Source organism: Thrips palmi, unplaced genomic scaffold, assembly GCF_012932325.1.
Source record: "Thrips palmi isolate BJ-2018 unplaced genomic scaffold, TpBJ-2018v1 HiC_scaffold_4, whole genome shotgun sequence".
Classification (NCBI taxonomy): Eukaryota; Metazoa; Arthropoda; class Insecta; order Thysanoptera; family Thripidae; genus Thrips; species Thrips palmi.
The window spans coordinates 13,668,847-13,689,396 of NW_023144631.1; the positions used below are offsets into that span (position 1 = coordinate 13,668,847).

Sequence of the window (20,550 nt, forward strand, 5' to 3'; positions counted from 1 at the left end):
GCGCAGGGACGCATGCCCACCTCCTGAACACGACTCTCAATCAGACCCTGAGTGTTTCCTACATGGAGCTAAGAGAAGCCATTTTCAATCAGTGCAGGCCAGTGAGAGAAATGCTGGAGAGGTATGGTGAGGTGGCGAGGGCCATCAAGAGCATCAAAGAGGAGGACGTCGACGTTGACTTTGATTGGCAGGAGCTGAAGAAGGACATGAAGTGTCCCATTGCACAATTTACTACCTACAGGGAAACTCTTCGGATAATTCTTGCCAACAAAGTTCAGGTATTTTGACACATTATTTTCAACACACCAACTGTTTTTAAGGAGAGGTTCTGGTAAAAATCTTGCCATTTTCCAAATGGATCCCACTGTCATAACTGGTTTGGAATATAAAATCTTTCTTCGAGGAGACTGAAATTTGACTTTGAATGGCACGTCCCAGGATCTGAACCCAGTCGAAGAGTCTTTTTGAGCCTATTTTGGCTGTATCTTAAAAAATCTTCTTGCGCATACTATTTTGTCGTAAAAGCTTGACCTTGACATTTTTTACTTGTTCGATTCATTTTCAAAAGATTCCGGCATGCATAGCTCAAAATTTCCATTTCATTATTAATTGTAGGCTTTTTAAGGGGGCTCATACATGTTAAAAGCACTTTTCTAAAAAAAAAATTTGATGTAGATGGATTAAGATTTTACAATTTCTGTGTTAAAATCCTTTTAGATAATTGAGTAAGCTTCATTTGGCTCAAGGGAAAGTGACTTTGGACATTTTTTAGAGATTTAGTCGAAATTTTAAAAATTTTGCTTCTCGTAAGATTTTGTTCGCATACTTGCTAGATCTGGGGGGAAAAAAATCAGGGAGACTCATCCCCAGTAGTGTCATAGAATTGACTACAATGGGTTTTATATCTGCAATATTTTTTCGAAAAAAAAAATAAAACAATTTTTTAAACAATTTTGTAAACAAATTTTTGAACAAAAAATTGTTTTTATTTTTTTCTTGAAAACTTTTGCGATATAAAGCCCATTGTAGTCAATTCTATGACACTACTGGGGATGAGTCTCCCCGATTTTTTCCCACAGATTTGAGCAAGTATGCGAACAAAATCTTACGAGAAGCAAAATTTTAAACGTTTCGACTAAATCTCTAAAAAAGTCCAAAATCACTTTTCCCCTTTAAACCAAAATGAAGCTTACTCAATTATCTAAAAGGATTTTAACACAGAAATTTTAAAATCTTAGTCCGTCTACATCAAATTTTTTTTTTTTGAAAAGTGCTTTTAACATGTATGAGCCCCCTTAAGGTGAAAAGTCTCTAAAATTTGTCTATTTTGTACATTTTTGATCAATTATAGTGAAATGATTGGATAGAAAGCTTGCGAATAAAAATGTTATTTACGTTTTGAGTTGTGCATGCCGGCATCTTTTAAAAATGAATCGAATAAGTGAAAAATGTCAAGGCCAACCTCTTACGACAAAATAGTATGCGCAAGAAGATTTTTAAAATTGTATCCTTAATAGAAGAAAAAGGCTCTGCGACTGGGGACAGAGCATAGAATGTGCCTCCCCAATGAAAAATTTAAAAACTTACTCGGCAAGACATCAAATTTTTAACTAATTTTCACAGTGGGACCTATTTAGGAGAAAATCCCGTATGAAAAAGAAAAGTACGCTTTTAGGACGCTTTTTGGACGCAAACAGGACGCTTGGCCTTGGCTCAGACTTTTTCGCTTTTAGTCTGCTTTGCAGGTGGACTAGGACGTAAACAGGACAGAATCGCCCAAAAAAAGCGCCCTCCGCGCGCCTATCCGCGGGGGGACTAGGGCGCTTTCAGTCCGCTTGCGCGGGACCTAAAAGGGCCTAGCCCCCCCACCCGGCACCCCCCCAAAAGAATGCCCAGCGGGCCCGCCCCCGGGCCCGGGGGCCCCGACCCCCCCTTCCCCCCTGAGGACCCCCCCCAAGGCCAGTGGTAGTCGACCCCCGGGCTGCTGCGTTGATGACTCCCCTGGCTCTTCGTTGTCGAGGAGGTGACCACTGCGCTAACCTGGAACATGGGGCCCGGGGCCAGGCGAGCCTCTTCACTGGCACGGCGCGTCAGCGCACAGACAGTGCGCGCGCTCCCTTCCCTCCTCTCTTACTGGCGGGCGCGCCTTTCAAAGGGAGAGAGGTGCGGTTTTCGACGGGGGTGGTCGCTTTGCATGGAACTTGGATCTAGTAAGGCTCGTCACGTGTCGCTCACAAATATGTACAAAATATTTCGTAGAGGTAAAATTTTGTACGGTGAAAAAAAAATAGAACAGATGCATTTACCGCGCGTGGAACTACAAAGAACCATAAATGGGCTTATCTTAAGCAGCCCTTTACAGTGGAAGAGATTCATAGTAGTATTGATGTTGAACCCTGTGAAAAGCGTTTAAAAGTCAATCACTGCTGTTTTCTTCTCTTAAAGGGTAGGAAAAAGATACCGCCTGACCAAATTGCCCCCGTTAAAATAGGTATTATAAGCATTGCGATTGAGAGTAAAGGCGCTGGCAGCGCTGAGGGCGGGGAAACGACATTGAACATTTAACACTCGATGACTCAATCACCAACCCCTGAACACTAGCGGACTAGTGCGCTAAAGGTACGCTTGCAGGGGGAAACTAGGACGTAAAGGGAAGGGCCGCAAAAGGGGCCGGACCCGAACGCCCTAGTCCGTGCGGGCATTAGCGCCCCCTCTTTACGCCCTAGCCCCACCTGAAAGCGTACCTTCAGCGCACTAGTCCGTCTCGAGCGTACCAAAAGCGGACTAGTACCCTCCCCGGGCGTGGACCGGGGGACTCCTAGCGCCCTAGTACCCAACGGAGGGGCCTATCCGCGTACAAGTCTCGCGCGTCTTCGAGACTAAAAGCGTCCTAGGACGCCTGTTTGCGCACCAAAAGCGTACGAGTCCACCCTGCAGCGTCCTGTTTGCGTCCTAAAAACGTCCTAAAAGCGTACTTTTCTTTTTCATAGGGGATAGCATTTTCACTAAAACCTTCCCTCAATTATTTTTTTTACTATTTTTTCCCCTTTTTTCCCCAGGTTGTACGGCTTCTTCAAGCAACAGGCAATGTCGACCTGGCCAGTTTTGTCCAGGAGCATGATGATCGGGAGGAAGTCATCAGCTTCTGGCTCAAAGTTGACAAAACAGGCGAAGTCAACGCTTGTGATGTTCAGAGCCTCCAAAGGACTTTGAAGCCAAGCCATCGAGACCGGCCCCTGGTTATGCTCATGAAGACAAGTGTGGAGGACCACGCCCTTGCTCTGCAGCACCTGTCTTTCACCAAGAGCTGCAAGGAGCTGGTCACTTACTTTAAAACATCAGGTCTGATGACCAGGCTGGCCAAGACCCTGAAGCAGGATGTGGAGACCCGCTGGAACTCCAAGCTGACCATGTTCCAGTCCATTCGGGACTCTTTCGCAGAGGTAGGTCACGACTTTCGGAAAGGCATGCGCGGGTTTTGGGGGGCAGCAGGAGCAGGTGGAAGCTGGCACGTAGCCCCTGTACGTAGGCAACTTTTCTTACTCCGCCCTACACTGCAAAGAAGAGCGCGGGGCGGCAGGGCGCACGCGGGGTGCCGGTGCGGGGGGGGCAGGGCGCGGGGCGGGGGGGCGGCAGGGTGCGGCGCGGGCGCGGCGGCACGGGGGCAGCGCGGCACAGGGGCAGTTCGGCACGGGGGGAGCTCGGACGGGGGCAGCGCGGCACGGGGGCAGTTCGGCACGGGGGCAGCGCGGCACGGGGCAGCGCGGCACGGGGGGAGCGCGGCCCGGGGCAGTTCGGCACGGGGGCAGCGCGGCACGGGGGGAGTTCGGCACGGGGGCAGCGCGGCACGGGGGGAGCGCGGAAAGGGGGCAGCGCGGGCCCGGGGCAGTTCGGCACGGGGCAGCTCGGCACGGGGGCAGCGCGGCACGGGGGGAGTTGGGACGGGGGCAGCGCGGCACGGGGGCAGCGCGGCACGGGGGGAGTTCGGCACGGGGGCAGCGCGGCACGGGGGCAGCGCGGCACGGGGCAGCGCGGCACAGGGGCAGTTCGGCACGGGGGGGCGGGGGGGCGGCACGGGGGGAGTTCGGCACGGGGGCAGCGCGGCACGGGGGCAGCGCGGCACGGGGGCAGTTCGGCACGGGGGGGAGCGCGGCACGGGGGCAGCGCGGCACGGGGGGGAGCGCGGCACAGGGGGAGTTCGGCACGGGGGCAGCGCGGCAAGGGGGGAGTTCGGCACGGGGGCAGCGCGGCACGGGGGGAGCGCGGCACGGGGGCAGTTCGGCACGGGGGCAGCGCGGCACGGGGGGGAGCGCGGCACGGGGGCACGGGGCGGGGCGCGGCGCGGGGTGCAGCCCATCGGGAGTGGGGCAACGGTGTCTTGACTGTCAATGCCACCCCAAGGGGGGTAATACACCCCCCCGTTGCATGTGGAAGCTGATTGAAAGGTTGTTAATCATGTGTACTTCTTTCCATAGGTCCAAATGATCCTTCAAGAGGTCAAGCAGGAGAAGCGACTGGAAGGGATCTCCGTTGATCAGCTGGACTGGGTGATCGGCTTCCTGGAGCCGTTCCGCCGCCAGACTGACATCTTGCAGGGCGAAAAGTACCCCACTATGCCTGCTGCCCTCCTCTCGATTCGTGTCTTGCAGCACCACTGCATCGCACCTCTCCCACCCAGAGTACCTGACAACCCGGTCCAGGCGGTGCTGCGAACCCGCGCCCGCCAGGCCCTTGAGAGGAAGTGCCAGCCCACGCTGCAGATGCAGGTGGCGACATTTCTCTGGCCAAGGTACAGACATCTGAAGAGTCCATTATGCACTGAGGTGGAGAGGCAGGCGGTAAGCTAGCTTTTGGCAAAAGTGTGAGTTTTTTTCAACACCGATTATCTCATTTAATTTTTATTTATAGGTTTTCCAACATGTGCGGGAGGAGCTGGTGCGCATGGAGGAGGCAGAGGCAGAGGCAGAAGTTGTAGTGCCGGCCAAGCGAGCTTGTCGACCTCCTGCAACCGACGTCTACCCCGAGGACTGGGCAGCAGACGAAGGGGGACTCGAGGGGGTCGAGGATGAGGTGACCAAGTACTTGCGAGAGGCTCCCTCTGCAGCAGTCGATCTACACAATTTGTTGGCGTTCTGGGAAAATCACGTAAGTGAAGTTCATTAAAAGTATTAACTGTTGGTGTTAATAACTTGTTCTAACAATTTCTCTCTCTGTTTTTTTTGTTTGAAGTCTGACCCTGCAGTTGGGCAATACCCGAAACTTGCCAAGCTAGCCTTACGGGAGTTAGGAAAGTCGGCAACCAGTGGCTGCAGCGAACGCGTCTTCAGTCACGCAGGATTTCTGTATGACGACCGGTCTTCGGCTTTAAGTGACAGCACAGTGGACAGTTATTTGTTTCTTCACTCCTATCTCAGTGATGAAAATTAAATTTGAGTTCTTTGAGATGAGTTGAGTTGGTTATGTAAATTATTGTATAATATTAATTAAAATTGTTCATTGAAATGTTGAATAAATTTTGATGTATTTGTAAAGGTGAACCTTGACTTACTTTCTTTTACGTTGCGTGTGACCACTAGCACTCTAAAGAAATAAATATTTTTCGTGGCACGCGTCGCACGTGCACGGCACAAGCACGTGGGGGAGGGGGAGGTAAGAGGGTGAGGGTGGCGGTGAGGGGTGGGAATGAGAGTGAGACAGAGCAGTGAGTGGTGGGACAGGACAGGGAAGGGAAAAACAAGCTGGCGGCGAGCGAGCGGGCGCGCGCGCGCCCCCGCGCCCCACTGATGGATGGGGTTTTGAGAAATTCTACCTTCTTGAGACGAAGTGCTGCTTGTGGCGCAGCCTGGCGGCCGGCCGGAGACGCCACGGCCACCGCCACGCCACGCCACGCCTCGTCTCGGTTGGATGCTGTGGACCCGAACCGAGCCGGCAGTTCGGTTCGGGTCCACCCGAACCGAACGGGGTTCGGTTCGGACCGAACCGAACCGCTGCTCTCGCGGCAGGTGCCATTGGATTGGCCGGCCCATCCAATGCAGTGCTCTGGTTGTCCTAGTACCCCTTTACTATTTGGCGTCGAGAAAAGTTGCGGATTCACCATAGACCCGAAGCCAAGCCTTCAAAAGTGTCAGTAAATGGCATTTTTGGTAGATTTTTCAGATATTTGTTAACTTTGAGGCGAAATATCTCGAGTTCCCCACCTAGTTCAACGCTCCAAATGTTATCAAGTTTTGTCCTAGTACCCCTTAAGGCCAGGGACAGGTGAAAAAATGAAGAAGTTTGGTGAAATTTAATGAAATGAGTTCTGGGTCGAAAATGGTCCTTTGGACCTTCCTCTTTCAGGATCTGTCGGGACTTCGACTATCCGGGACCTGGAAGTGCTTAAAATACATCTTTTCGCACACTTCTGCATTTCCGACATTTTAGTAAAATTGTCCGTTTTGCCATCAAGGGGAGGTTCTGGTGAAAATCTTGCCATTTTCAAAATGAACCCCACTGTCATAATTTGTAGGGAATATGAAATCATACTTCACAGAGACCATGAGCTCATGAAGAGACTTAGATTTGATTTTTGAAGGCATATGCCAGGTCTTGAACCCAGTCGAATTTTCTTGTTTGGACTGTTTTCGCTTTATTTAGCCATATCTGAAAAAATCCTCTTGCGCATACTATTTTGACGTAAAAGGCTCATCTTCACATTTTGCACTTCTTCGATTCATTTTAAGAAGATTCCAGCATGCCTAGTTCAAAATTTCCATCATATTAGTAATCACATGCTTTTTTAATCTAAGAAGTCACTTAAACTTGTCTATTTTGTACATTGTTGATCAATTTAAGTGAAATGCATGCTTAAGAAGCTTGCCAATGATAATGTAATGGACATTTTCAGTTGTGCATGCTGGTATCTTTTAAAAATGAATCGAAGAAGTGAAAAATATCCAGGTCAACCTTTTACGACAAAATAGTATGCGCAAGAAGATTTTTTGGCTGAAAATCCATAAAAATCTGTCACCAAACTTTAAACGCCCTTTTCTCCGAAGACATTTTTTCAACATTTGAATGGTCCTGTGCGCATACAGTTTGAAGTGTCGTCAATGATATTTTTTCCACTGACTCAGTAGGTTATTGCGAGGAAACGCAAGTGACAGTTTTTGTATAATCCACCCAGAAGTATGGTTTTGGATATTGGTTTTTACAAAAAAAGGGAAAATCTTTGGTTTTTGAAAAATGTCGAAGTTGAAAATTTGGTATTTTGCTATCAGTGCCGGAAACTAAAATTTGTCACTTGCGTTTGTTCTTTGGACTTAGACGAACAAAAAAATATGTCAGTCAGGTCAATAAACCAAAATGGGAAACGCACAGAAATTTTTTAAGAAACACTTACAAAATTATAAAAAAGCCTGTATCTCAGGAACCGCTTGATATTATGGGATGGGATTTTGGGTGAAATAGTTTTTCATTAGGAGTAAGATTTTGACAGAAAATAAGAAGTTTTGGACCAGCAGTTTCTGAGATCATTTTTTCACCTGTCCCTGGCCTTAACTAGTTGGCGTCGAGAAAAGTTGCGGATTCGCTAAACAGCAGAAGCCATGGGTGTTAAGAACTGAAAATACGGCGTTTTTACCACTTTTTTCTCAAATATGGCGTCTCTCTGACGCTTGGATGGTCCTGTGGCACTTTTCCCACCAGAATGCGTCTTTCTGCATTTGTTTTAGTCAGTCAGAACAATAAAATATTTTTTTTCCCACTTTTCGATCTCGGCCGACGACCACGACGCTGCGGCCGCCACGCCTTCCGCCTGGACCTGGAAACCGCTTGCTCGCTCACCGCGTCGACTTGCCAGTGGCGCAGCAGTCTTGTGCGGCGGCAGTGACGATCTGGCCAGCACTCTCCGAGTCGAGTGGTGGTTGACGACGAGGCCCAACTTCTGTTCTACTAAAGGTAAGTGATTTTTCAAACGCCTTTCTGGAACGTCTCCAGGATCGCAACTCCCTCTTTCGGCATTGTCAGTAAGACAAGTACGGCGCCGTCGTCAAAGACCGGAAGTCAGTAAGAACGAATCCGTTGTTACGGTTAGAGATGGTGTGCAGGTGTTCATCAAGGAACTCGAGCTGAGCTAGATTTGCCTTAGCGCAGCAAACCGCTTTAACTACTTTGCATTGCAGATTATGTGTGGTACTCTACTGCATTAGAAGGGGAAGGTGCTCTAATACGCTCGGATAACGTGAACTCGCGTTAAATCACTTAGTTTTCTTGTGCATGGCTTGTGCACAGATGTGCATAGCGTTTGCCCAGAATAGGCTGTTACGCAGGAAACCCAGACCGGAAGTCTGCAACAGTACGGGAGAAACAGAAAGAGCGCTGCGCCGCTGCTGGGCCAGGGCCGAAACAGGCAGAATAGGGGTGACAAGGCGGTTCGCCTTTTGCGAACCCCTACTCTGCCCATTACGGTCCCTACACTGAGAATCCAAATGCCAAAGCATTGCACATGAGCAATGCCTCCCCATTCCCATGCAATAGCATAGGGCATTTTCGGGGCGCATTGCACGAAAGGTGCGACATCTCAGCTGCATTGCACCATACCTGTCATACTCATAGCGTTTGGAATCTCAGTGTACCACTGCCTAGCTCAACCGCGCGACGCTCGATTATTAGTCTGGTTATCTGAGTTCCGGTGTAGGTTTCCCCCTAAGCAATTTATAGAGTATTCTAAAGAAGCTCAGGCCCGGAAGAAGAACAAAAACGGAAGTAAGAAATTGCAGTTACTTTGAGAAATGCGCATGAGGTCTGCAGCTTTCCTCATAGAAACAGCAATAGGGTACTTTCGTCGATCCTGAGCCGGAAGCACACAGACGCCATGTCGGCGGAAGTAGATCTCAACTTTCATATGGGAAAGGGACGATATCGATATAGTCAAACGTATCGGCCACACTTGAACATTAACAGCCGTTTTATACTTATTTGCGGGGCATGTGTTTCGCGAGCAATATATGTACAGCTCGGCTCTAGTTTTAGTTCGGAAGAGAGGTTAGTTTCCGGTCAACATGGCGTCTGCTTGCTTCCGGTTCAGGATCCACGAAAGCACCCTATTTCTTTCTTCCGTTTGGGTTCTTCTTCCGGGCCAGAGCTTCTTTAGAGTACTTTATTGAGTATGCGCATGAAACGTACAAATTCGCTCTACAAACTCAACAGTGCCCTCAACACACTCTCATCACATCCTATTCAGGAGTACACTATTTTTAGCATGTACCCATAAGTACACTCCCTTTAGCGTGCATTCACGAGTACACTCCCACAAACGTGCACACAGCTATTTATGGAAACTAGAGTGCACTCTAAACGTCTTACAGTGAAATTTCACCTATGTTATTCGTATGTTACAGTGAATTCGGCGCAAGCATAATACGAAGCAATATTCCTTCGTAACACGAATCTTTTTCGCTTTTTCATTGTAAGATACAAAGAAAAACCTTCGTAATATGAAGAAAAACCACCTTCATACTATGCTTGCGCGATTTTCTTCGTATTATGGGAAATTTCTTCGTAAGACGTATAGAGTGTGTATACTGTCATCAGCACAGTCTCGTTGGAGCGGACTCATCTAAGCACACACTGTGCCAAAAAATCACAGTGAATCCTCGTTATTGTTTTGCCCAAATTTACTGTAGTTCAGCATACAGGGGTTACTGCACATGGCAGGATAGACTGTACCTTGGACAGGGTTTTCCGCACTCTAACTCTGTTGCACAGCAAATCGCGTGAAAGTACAGTACTAGATTCCGTTATAAAAGTACTGTAAATCCTGTTCTCTGAATTGCTCTGTCGTGCTTGGTCCTCACACCTTTCGTGTCAAAACTAGTATTTTTATTCTTAAATTAAAAGCGACCGTAGGGATGAAAGGAACTCTGACGCTGTGACTTCGTACTTTAATAAAGTAGTCTTATATGCTACTTTCAGGCGAAGTAGGGTTTCTTTGCCGGCCTTTCAATGTTATATGTCACCCACGAGTGTTCGCGTGTGATCTGTGCAGGTGGATTCCTGTCTGGCTCGAGCTGTCGGAACTTCGTCCTTCGTCGTACATCTGTGGCGATGGATAGTGAAGCAATGGTCGAGCCGGAGATATCGGTAAGAATTTCCTTTTCCCTTACCGTGCAGCGCGTTCCAAAGTACACTGAGAAAACCTTATTAACTGTTTCAGGCCTTACAGAGCAAAGCAGTTTGTTAGATCAAAGTATGTTGAGCATACATAAGCTTACAAAGAAAATACTTCGTAATTTACGAACCATTTCTTCGTGTATCAAAGTTAATTAGTTTGTATGTATGTATGCTCAAAATACTTCGTAAGGTTTTAAGGGTGTACGTCCACAGTCGATCATCTCCGATTCTGTCTACATTCGGCTTCAATGCACTGGTAAAACAAAGGCATTAAAATTACGCCCTTTGGGGCATAAATACTCTTTTACGCTCTTTAAGGGCATGAATCGTTTTATGCCCTTGGGAAGGGCGTAAATAATATAAGAATTTGAAGCAAAATTTTAATGCCTTTCCAAAAGGCATGCCCCAACTCCTATTAATTTCTCAGTTATGGAGGTTTACGTTAACTTTTAGTCGGTTCTCCCAAATTCTCCTCACAACATATGCTTAGATACTACAGGATCTAGGAATCTTCAGATTCTGGCCATTTTTATCTCTTTTTGAATAGGAAGAAGATAGCGTTGCCCTTTTTTTAATATCTGCCTTACTCTTCCTGAAAAACCTTAAACAAGACCAAAATGGGTCAAAATCTCGCAAATTTGAAGAAAAATAAAAATAGGCCTGATCAAATACCTGTTATCGACCGATATTTTTAAATCTGCCTACGCTTCCTATGCCAAAATACATAAAATTGCCAGAATCTGAAGACTGGGAAGCTAATCTTTTGTCGTGAGGAGAATTTGTGAGAAACGACTAAAAGTTTACGCAAACCTCCATAACTCAGAAAGTACACTGGTAAAACTAAAGCGCAACTTTATGCTTGAGTCAAGCATAAAGTTACGCTTGAAGACGTTACGGTTGAAATGAAGCATACTCTTGAAATTCCCCCCAAATTCCCCCCTGCATTTAGATAGGAGGAATCTTGACGGATGAGCCTGTTACGCTTGATTTCAAGCGTAACCTGATTATGCTTGAAAACAGAGGGTAATACTACGCTTTAGTTTTACCGTTGTAATAGGAGTTGCGGCCCCCAGCTTTGGGAATAAATTATACTAATAGTGGTTGAGTTTTGACCACAAAACGATCTTCCTGAGACAAATATTCCTAGGACATGCTAGTTTCACTTCACAGTGTCCTTATCTGTTAGGAATTGCACTGTAAAAAATTCCGTACTTTTGTACGGAAAATGTTTAGACAAATATAGTACGGAAGTACGGAAAAAAGGACGGAACGTCCGTACTTGTCCCATTAGAACTCATGTAATCGGGTACGGAAAAATAGTACAGAAGTTCTAGGTCAGGTACGGACGGTCCAGGCAAATTGTTGACCAGACATGTTCCGTACTTTTTCCGTTCTTTTTTTCTCGCAGTGTGGGGTAAACTTAATCCAATCAGATGGATCATGCAATGGGATTGGGTCAAACAATTTGGCGTACTGATGCAAACCATCCTGAGGCACAATTGTAAGATAACCGTAGAACGGGGTAATATGAGACATGAAGGAAAATTGAGACACAGCAGCGCACTCTTTTCGGTTTTTGTCGCCCTTACAATAGCGAAGAGTTCCGAAACCTAGCCAAGGACTATTCCAAACTTGTCCACCAGCCCCGGACAGTTCCGCTTTCCCTCTGGTTAGGCCCGAATTGAGTCCGGGCCGAATCGGAGTCCGGACCCGGGCAGTTCCGTTTCTTTGGGTTTTAGAACCACCCTTTGTCAAGGACTGTCCGAAAGAGTCCTGCCTAGGTGCAGCTGTCCCGGACCGCAGCCCCTCGCTGGCCCAACCCGCCAGGCCCCGCGAGGCTCGAGTCGAGCAGAGGCGAGCCCGGGGCCCAGCCGGGCCCCTGCACCTGAGCCGAGCCGGGGCGCCGGACGTCCCGGCAACTGGGTACGCGGAAATCGCCGCTCGCCGGCATGCCGAAGCACGCCGAAGGGTCGCCGAGGTTACCTGGCGCCCTGGCGGACGCGGCCAGAGATGCGTTTTCGCCAGTTTACGGCGAGCTGTTGAGCGAGTCACATCGCACAGCAGCGCCCGTGATCAGTGAACAGAAAAACGCGCACAAGTCACATCTACTTTTCGCTCGATACTTTCTCGGAGCGATGTTCAGGCGATTCGCGACTGTTCTGGAAGTAATTTTTGGTGAGGTGTCGTGTACGGCGTTTTCCTAAACATTGATCGAATTTGAGTGCGTGCTGTACGAAGTGTCCCAAAAAACAACTATCCGCTGGCTGCTGGCTACCGCAAGTGTGTGTGTCTCTCAAACTTAAAGGACGGGCGGTGAGAGGGTGGGAGGTGTATTATTTTATTCGCCTCTCTTCTTTCACCCTCGTCCCCAAGTGTTTCCATCATTTGCAAACAACTTCAACGAGTTCGCTTGTGCAGGCATGTACTTGCAGGTATGATACACTTAGTGCATGATCAAAATTTGTGTGTAATATTCCACTGGAGGCTAATCGCGCCCCTTGCCGTGTGTGACCCGCCACCATGCCCCCCGAGCCGAGCCGAGTCGAGCTGAGCCGAGCCGATCGGAGCCGAGCCGCCTCGGCAGTGGAGGCTGCCCAGCCGAGCCGGCGCTAGGGCGCTGCTCCCGCGGAAAGTCCCCGGCCGGCCGGCCGAAGCAACCTGCGTCCGAAGGGAAAGGGGAAGGGACAAAGGGAGGGGCGAGGGGCAGCAGGCTGGTGCATTTGTTCGGACTGTCCGTTTTTCGACTAGCGTTGGTACTCAGGACAAGTCCGGAATCTTTCTGACTTTGGTCTTTTTCAATGTTTTTGGGAACTGTCCGAGGACGGATTTAGGAACTGTCCCCGTCCGACTTTCGGAGCCGTTTCGGACGGTCCGCAAACGGCTGTTTTTGGCTGCTTTTCGGACTCCATCATTTTCGTACGGGCGTGTTGCTATCTAGCGGTTGTTCAGAAGTCCACCGTGAATTTTTTTCGTGATCTAGGAGGCCGTGGCAACTCACGGGAAACGCACGAAGGCTATCAGAGACTCGCCAGGGTTATGTAGCACCAAAGGAAAACCTCTAAATTCTAACAAGTTTTATAAAGTTAGTTAAAACCTCCCCAGAAACCTCCGTTTGAACCCGGGTTCTCGTCCGAACGAGGTTTAAATCTGTAGGCAATTATGTCAACATTATCAGGACAAAATTTGGTTCCGTTATGTCTACTCCCGGGCTGCCTGTACCAGATGGAATAAAATTTTGTTACCTTGCAGGGAAAATGGAGACACCTCTTTTCGCTTGAAACATGAGGCCAAACATACTCTACTGTTAATAATTTCAAGTAAAAATGCACTCTTATTCCAGGAACGTGACATTACGTTGAAACGAACGTGACAAAATGTCACGTTCGTTTGAGCATTGTGTCACATTCGTTTGGGTGTGAATGGGCCAAAAATCAGCTTGTTCACATTCAAACGAACGTGACACAATGCTCAAACGAACGTGACATTTTGTCACGTTCGTTTCAACGTGATGTCACGTTCCTAGAATGAGAGTGTGATTTTAACACGAATTTGTTTTACTATCTGACCGGCATCTATGCTCTTCGTTTAGTATTTTCATGTGAGAGGCACAACTCATGACTTTTTATACATTTTTCACCTCTCTTTAGTGACACCCATTTTTCTCCCCTCCAGATTTTATATCATCTCCATTATAGTTTCCAATCATCTTTAAAATGAGTGAAAAGAACTTTAAAAGCTCCAAACCCGCCTAAATGAGTTATTTCTCCATACTTCACAGGTAAAACTAAAGCGTAGTATTTATTACCCACTGTTTTCAAGCGTAATCAGGTTACGCTTGAAATCAAGCGTAACATGCTCATCCGCCAAGATTCCCCCTATCAAAATGCATGGGGGAATTTCTAGTCTATGCTTGATTTCAAGCGTAACGTCTTCAAGCGTAACTTTATGCTTGACTCAAGCATAGAGTTACGCTTTAGTTTTACCAGTGTTCTTCAACATTTCTTTCTTTTGTCTCATATTACCCCACATTTGCAGGGAAATATGGGACGGCATTCCGAGGGTTATTGAAAGGTCCCTACTGCACCTAAAAATCTGAAATTTGGTGGGAGTGTAGCCAAAGGGTCAATGAACAAGTGATAAACACGTGTTCATCCCTCAGTACCTCAAATTGAAATTGAGAGGGGAAAATTCACAAAAGAACTCGAAATTTGTCTCATATTACCCCGTTCTACGGAACTCAATTTGAAGATTAGTCGAATTATTCCCTTCTTTCGCTTCCTGGATCAATCCGCAGTGCGATGAAGGGCCGCTGATCGGCTCGACCGTGCGACACTGTAAATCCAAAGGCAATACTTTTAGTACCTTTTTTGGCGATACAATTGAGTATCGCCAATAAACGGCCTACGGAAAAGTATTGCCTTCAAAACGGCAATACACAAAAGTATCGCTGAAATTTGAAGTATTCACAGAAAATACAGAGGCAATACTTTTAGTACCTTTTTTGGTGACACAATTGAGTATCGCCAAAACACGGCCTTACGGAAAAGTATTGCTTTTAGAACGGCGATACACAAAAGTATCGCCGAAATTTGGCGATACTTTGGAGTACTGCCACGATTTGGCACTAAACGTTGAACAAATCAAGGGGACGAGTTCTTAGTTTAATGCCGTGGTTTGGGTGATACACTGAGAATCCAAACGCTATGAGTATAGCGTCAATTGGTGCAATACTAAAGCATTGCACATGAAGTGCAATGCCTTCCCATTCCCATGCATTAGCATAGGGCCTTTTTGGGGTGCATTGCACGTAAGGTGCAATACGGCTGAGGCATTGCACGTATGGTGCAATATGTGCTATACTCATAGCGTTGGAATCTCAGTGTACCCAAAAATATCGCCAAATTTTGGCGATTCTTTTGTGTATCGCCGTTCTGAAGGCAATACTTTACCGTAAGGCCGTTTATTGGCAATACTCAATTGCATCGCCAAAAAATGTACTGAAGTATCGCCTTTGCATTTGCAGTGTTGCCACGATTTGGCAATAAACGTCGAACAAATCAAGGGGACAAGACGTTGGTTTAATGCCGTCGTTTTGGCAATAATCCAAAAGTATTGCCAAATTTTGGCGATACTTTTTTGTATCGCCGTTCTGAAGGCATTACTTATCCGTAAGGCCCGTTTATTGGCGATACTCAATTGTATCGCCAAAAAATGTCCTTGTATCGCCGTTGCATTTGCAGTGGACTCAACGCGTTCCTCTCTGCCCGCAGCTGCTGTCCCTGCCGGACGACGCGCTGCTGGCCGTGCTGGCGTTCCTGTCGCCGCGGGAGCTCTTCGCGTGCCGCGTGGCGTGTCGCCGCCTCCGGGACCTCTGCCTGCATCAGCACCTGTGGCGGGCGGCTTCAGTGGAGAGCGAGGGCGTGCTGCGCGCCGCGTTGGCCCTCGCGCCCTGCATCGGGACCATCGCCAAAGTCCCCATGGAGGCTCTGGAACCGCTCGTGTCCGCTTCTGCCTGCACCGTCTCCGGGCTCGAACTAAGTGTGTATGGAGAGAAGTCAGTCGCCCTGGCCTTAGCTTTGCTGTCGAGATTCTCCGCTGTCTCCAGCGGGTTGAGGTTGACAAAGCTCACCTTACATCTTTCGTCATGCCTTCCCAACGCGACAGCCTCACTTATCTTCCAGGCGCTTTATGCCTTCAACGGCCTCCAGGATCTTACTTTCGATAACGACCTAGATTCAGCTGTATTGGGTGAACTCGAAGTGCTGCCGTCCTTGAGGAAGCTCATTTTAACTTCATCTTCCACGGGTGCCTTCTTCAACCTAATGCTGAGGACACATTTTGCAACTTTGGAAGATGTTGATATTAGTTACCTTAAAACTGACGTCCCTTGGTCGTCTCTCGCCAGTTTGTCCAGGCTGCGCTCGCTGACATGCTACCAGGGTGAAGGCCTGTCTCATTTGGCTGCATTGCCCATTGCTCACTTAGATATCTCTATCGAAGAGGACGATGCCTGCGCTCCGGGTGCTCTAGAGTTTCTGTCTAAGGCATCCCACCTGCGGACCGTGAAGCTGTCCGCCACCCGAAACGTCATCAAAGCTCCTCTGCTTGCTCTGGGAAAGTCACTCTCGGCACCAACTCTGGAATCACTTGACGTGAACGGTGATTACGATTTTCGGTGGGCCGGTGTTGCGACGATGGTGACACCCGTTCTCGTTCTGTCGAAGTTTCTCTCTCTGAAAAGCCTTATCCTGACCATAAATAATGAGCCACTACCGGAAGACCTCCTGCAGGCTGTGAGTCCGACGTCCTCTCCCTGCCTCACCATGCTGGAGCTACACGTCAAAGAAACTCTTGAATTGTGGTTTAATGATTCAGAATCAGAAACGTCCCTTTGCCTCCATGAAGCTGTGCACGGTCCGTTTGTCCTCGACCTCTTCGTGCGCAACCCCCGCCTGCACCTTCGTGTGGTGGAGTGGTACAGGTATTACTGCAAGGATTGCTCGTGGTGTTGGTGGGGCTGCCATGCGCGACTTCACCGTGAGGCTGTGGTTTCATTGTCGTCGCACAGCTTGGGGGCCGGGTGCCCCCTGGACTGTTATCAGGTCATCAAGTCTGGTGGCCGCCCTCACGCCGCGGGTTGAGAAAAGTCTGTACCTAACTGACAGTTTATTTTCTGGAAATGATTAAAATGGTGTACCTAACTGACAGTTTATTTTCTGGAAATGATTAAAATTGTGTACCTAACTGACTGTTTATTTTCTGGAAATGAATAAAATGGTTTCTTACTGTGTTTTATTTTAGTTCCCTTCTTTAGCACGTGGTACGATTTAACCTTTAGACATACATCGAGAATTGCAACTCACATTAACGTGTCGTGTCAGCGCAAATGGAAGACATGAAAAGAAGCGGTCCACGCAATACCCAGAAAATGGCGGCACTCCAGGAACGTGACATCACGTTGAAACGAATATGTGACAAAATGTCAGGTTCCTTGGAGCATAGTGTCACATTCGCTCTGATAACTGAGGTGTGTACATAGTACACTCTTATTAAGGGGGGACATCACTCCACTGTAAAAAATTACGTACTTTTGTACTGAAATAGTACAGAAAAATATAGTACGGAGGTACGGAGAAAAGTACGGAACGTTCCGTACTTGCTCCATATGAACCCATGTAAATGGGTACGGAAAAAAGGTACGGAACGTTCCGTAGTTGGCAAAGTACGGACGGTCCAGGCAAATTATTGACCAGACATGTTCCGTACTTTTTCCGTACTTTTTTCTCACAGTGTCCAAAATGATCAAAAATTGCAAATTTTTTTTATAAGTTAATAATATAGACCATTCTTTTCTGCGTCGAATGGTGAAAACCGCATTCCGAAATTCAAAAAATTGCAGTTGAAGGAGGTTGTGGGCCGCAAATATGCATAGAGGAAAAGCCCAGTTTCCCCAACTTTGATCGCGTTTTTCTCGGAACATGAAATTGCAAACGGTTGCAAGCCTGTAGAGCGCAGTTTTTGAGCTACAGCGGGGAGATTTAGCATGGAAGCTCCTACGACATGCCGCTATGGTGGGTAGCAAAATAATTTGCATTGGTCAATTTTTATTATTTTTTTAACGTTCAAAATTGAACAATTTTGACCAAAAAAAATTGAACAATTTTTTTGGTATGTAACAAATACAACTTCAAATGATTTTTTAAATGTGATTGAGGTACCCACCATAGCCAGACATCTCAGGAAGGCTGTCACCAAATTTCGTTGTTCTAGGTCAAACCGTTTGGCGTCCAGCGCTGCAACAGTGCGTAATGGTCTAACCTAACACTCAAAAATGTGTTTTCAACGAAAGCGCTGTACTGCCCTGGCGGATTGACTTTGTGTTGTTTTATACTTTATCTGTTAAAATATGAACAATTTTTCTCTTTCCGTTTGGTTTTTACGACGTATTTACAAAAGCACTGTTTTTGGAGTGATGTCCCCCCTTAAAGAATGCTTTAATCTTGCTTGTATGTACGTGCCAGGCACACTCTGACGTGTGCCTAGCAAGCATGCTGAAAATAAGACTGCTTGGAAGTATGCTCTAAGAAGAGTGTACTACATTCACACTTCAGTTTGCAGTGCGTTTGATTGTGAATTCACGGTGAATTTACATTGGAACAAATGTGACACAATGCTCAAAAGAACGTGACATTTTGTCACATTCCCTTTGGAAGTGATGTCACGTTCCTGGAATGAGTGTGTTGATATTCCTCCGAAGAAATTTTAAGAAGAACCGACTATTCTGCTTGTAATACACAGCTATTTCTTAGCAGGCTTTGAAAAAAGTCCCCACACTAAACTACTGTTTTATTTTGTGCATGAAATTCTCACATACTTGCGCATGCGTTTTGAAAAGCACGAAAGTGTGCAATGTTGCGCATGAATTCGTGCGTTTCACGCGCATGCTCAGTTTTGAGCAAAAGCTGTACACAAAAGTGACTACGCATTAATCTAGTGTGCTTTGTAGCTTACGAAGGATTTTTTTTCTTTGAACAGTAGTATGTGGTACCGTAAACGGGTTAGGTTGGGCAATTCAATTCAGGGGAATCAGTCAAGGCACATTTCTCTGAATTTCTGTGAATGATGACCAAGGTTGAAACATAGCACACTTGAGCACTGCGATAAATAATTTCACCAAAGTGTTTTTATCCTCTTTATTACCATTACGGAAAAGAAAAAGAAATTCCTTATCAAACCTTCACCAATTTTAATACATAGGAAACCACGCAACGCATCACATGAAATAAGAAGGAACTTGGACAGGGGTGCCGAATGAATCCAAATCCACTAAACACACCTGCAGACTAATCGTAATCAACATGAACTACTTTTTCATTTACGGACAAAGAAAAATATACTTTTTGAACCGCATGCGGTTGCAACTGGGGGCTTCTAGTGACATTGAGCTTCTCACTTTAAGAACTCCGCGTCGTTCAGAGTGGTGCTTTGGGTGTTGCCTGTCTGGCAGAAGCAGTCCGAGTAGCCGCGGCCGTACCGCTCGTCTTCACACACGTTGAGACGGCAGCCGGCGCCTTCCAGGGCGTGCAGGTCTCCCTCGCTCTTCACTTGACCGAACATCTTGAAGCCGTGGACTTCCCGCGAAGGCTGCTCTTGGAAGAACACTTCCAAGCGTCCCTTTCCGCTGATCAGCACAGCTCCCCTCGGAACGCCTTGGCCGGCCGCGCAGTCGGGCAGCTTGGCCATGACGCCTTGGAGGGCCGTCACATCCACGTCGCCGTACGCAGCGACCGCCTCCTTGTCGTCGTCGTCCACCTCGTAGTCGACGTCCAGGCCCTCGAGCGCCTCGCAGACGGCCTTCTTCTCCTTGCTTGTGAGGCTCGCGGCGATCCCGATGCGGATGTCACCGCCTGCAATGTACCAGCTGTCGTCGCAGTTCTCCTCGACGGTCGCCTTGAGGACGGGGCCCTGGAGGGCGCGTGCACCGGCCAGCGCCTTCAGGCGTTTCTGCAGCCTTTTCAGCACGGCTTCCTGTAGTGAGAAAACAAAAGGGAGGCAATTATTGTCACATCAGTTCACACTAAGTGTTTTTCAACAAATTTTGTGTGAGACGTCACAGCTTCTCAGCAAACTTTAAGTGTAGTGTGAACAAAGTACACTCTTATTAGAGCATGCTTCCAAGCACACTCTTGTTAATTGCATACTTGCTAGGCAAGTATGCAGGTAAGTGTACCTGCAAGTACACTTTTACTGGCCCACGCTTTTAGATGGGACTGATCGAGTGTATTTTAGAGTGTAAGGTGCACAGTACATGCCAGGCACACACTATTTGATGCATGAAGCGGAAGAAGGGGAGTAACTTGACTTATCTCCAAATTGAGTTTTTATCTTATTATTGTGCCTCAGGATAGTTTGCATCATTACTCCAAATTATCTGACTTAATTCCCAGCAGTTGGAATCCACAAGGAAAATGGATATAAATCAACTAGACCCTTTTTACGGTCTAGATTTCATCAGAAAATGGAGTCAACCGAGGTCCACATGACTCAGTTTCACAAAATGGCAATAGGAAAACTCAACTTATGAGTCTTTATGAAACTAATTTAAAAAGAGTCAACTCAACTTAACTCCTGAATTCGTTTAAGAAAACCAATGGAAAAAGGAGGTAACAAAAAATGTTCCACAACAATATAGACTCTACGCAGACCTCAGCTCCACTTGAGTTGTCTGCATATTCCATCTCGTTTGGGAGAGCTAAGTAAACATGGTTCCTTCGTTCATTCTAACGTAGATATCTAAAACACAGAAACCGTCGACAGAGTGATGTTTCACTTTTGAAAATTTTTACAGTTGTTACTGTTGCTTCTTAGAAAAAAAAAATGCAAATACATCATTTATCT

At 47.2% G+C, this 20,550-nt stretch overlaps 2 protein-coding genes across 6 annotated transcripts; one reads left to right on the forward strand and one right to left on the reverse strand.

Moving 5' to 3' along the window:
* The first annotated feature begins 8,118 nt into the window (after positions 1 to 8,118).
* Positions 8,119 to 16,947, forward strand: LOC117649284. 5 transcript variants are annotated; one of them, XM_034391893.1, is made up of 3 exons: positions 8,119 to 8,172; positions 10,028 to 10,122; positions 15,423 to 16,947. In XM_034391893.1, the coding sequence occupies exons 1-3, from the start codon at positions 8,166 to 8,168 to the stop codon at positions 16,791 to 16,793; spliced, it is 1,473 nt and encodes a 490-aa protein (XP_034247784.1). In that variant the 5' UTR covers positions 8,119 to 8,165; the 3' UTR covers positions 16,794 to 16,947. The 5 variants fall into 5 exon arrangements, with proteins under 5 accessions (XP_034247784.1, XP_034247786.1, XP_034247783.1 ...); XM_034391895.1 differs by lacking the exon at positions 8,119 to 8,172 and adding an exon at positions 8,802 to 8,815; XM_034391892.1 differs by lacking the exon at positions 8,119 to 8,172 and adding an exon at positions 8,848 to 9,024.
* A 1,920-nt stretch (positions 16,948 to 18,867) lies between these two features.
* On the reverse strand, positions 18,868 to 20,390 carry LOC117649894. The gene is made up of 2 exons (XM_034393078.1): positions 20,358 to 20,390; positions 18,868 to 19,680 (listed from the first exon to the last, which is right to left on the reverse strand). The coding sequence occupies exons 1-2, from the start codon at positions 20,388 to 20,390 to the stop codon at positions 19,102 to 19,104; spliced, it is 612 nt and encodes a 203-aa protein (XP_034248969.1). The 3' UTR covers positions 18,868 to 19,101.
* Positions 20,391 to 20,550: the final 160 nt, after the last annotated feature.

What these genes read in the sequence shown, in the direction of transcription:
- LOC117649284 (XM_034391892.1), top strand. Translation starts at nt 8,988, where the DNA reads ATGTACAGCTCGGCTCTAGTTTTAGTTCGGAAGAGAG. An exon ending in AGTTTTAGTTCGGAAGAGAG is followed by an intron (nt 9,025 to 10,027) that starts GTTAGTTTCCGG and finishes TGATCTGTGCAG; the next exon opens with GTGGATTCCTGTCTGGCTCG. An exon ending in TGGTCGAGCCGGAGATATCG is followed by an intron (nt 10,123 to 15,422) that starts GTAAGAATTTCC and finishes CTCTGCCCGCAG; the next exon opens with CTGCTGTCCCTGCCGGACGA.
- LOC117649894 (XM_034393078.1), bottom strand. Translation starts at nt 20,390, where the DNA reads ATGGAATATGCAGACAACTCAAGTGGAGCTGAG. An exon ending in ACAACTCAAGTGGAGCTGAG is followed by an intron (nt 19,681 to 20,357) that starts GTCTGCGTAGAG and finishes TTCTCACTACAG; the next exon opens with GAAGCCGTGCTGAAAAGGCT.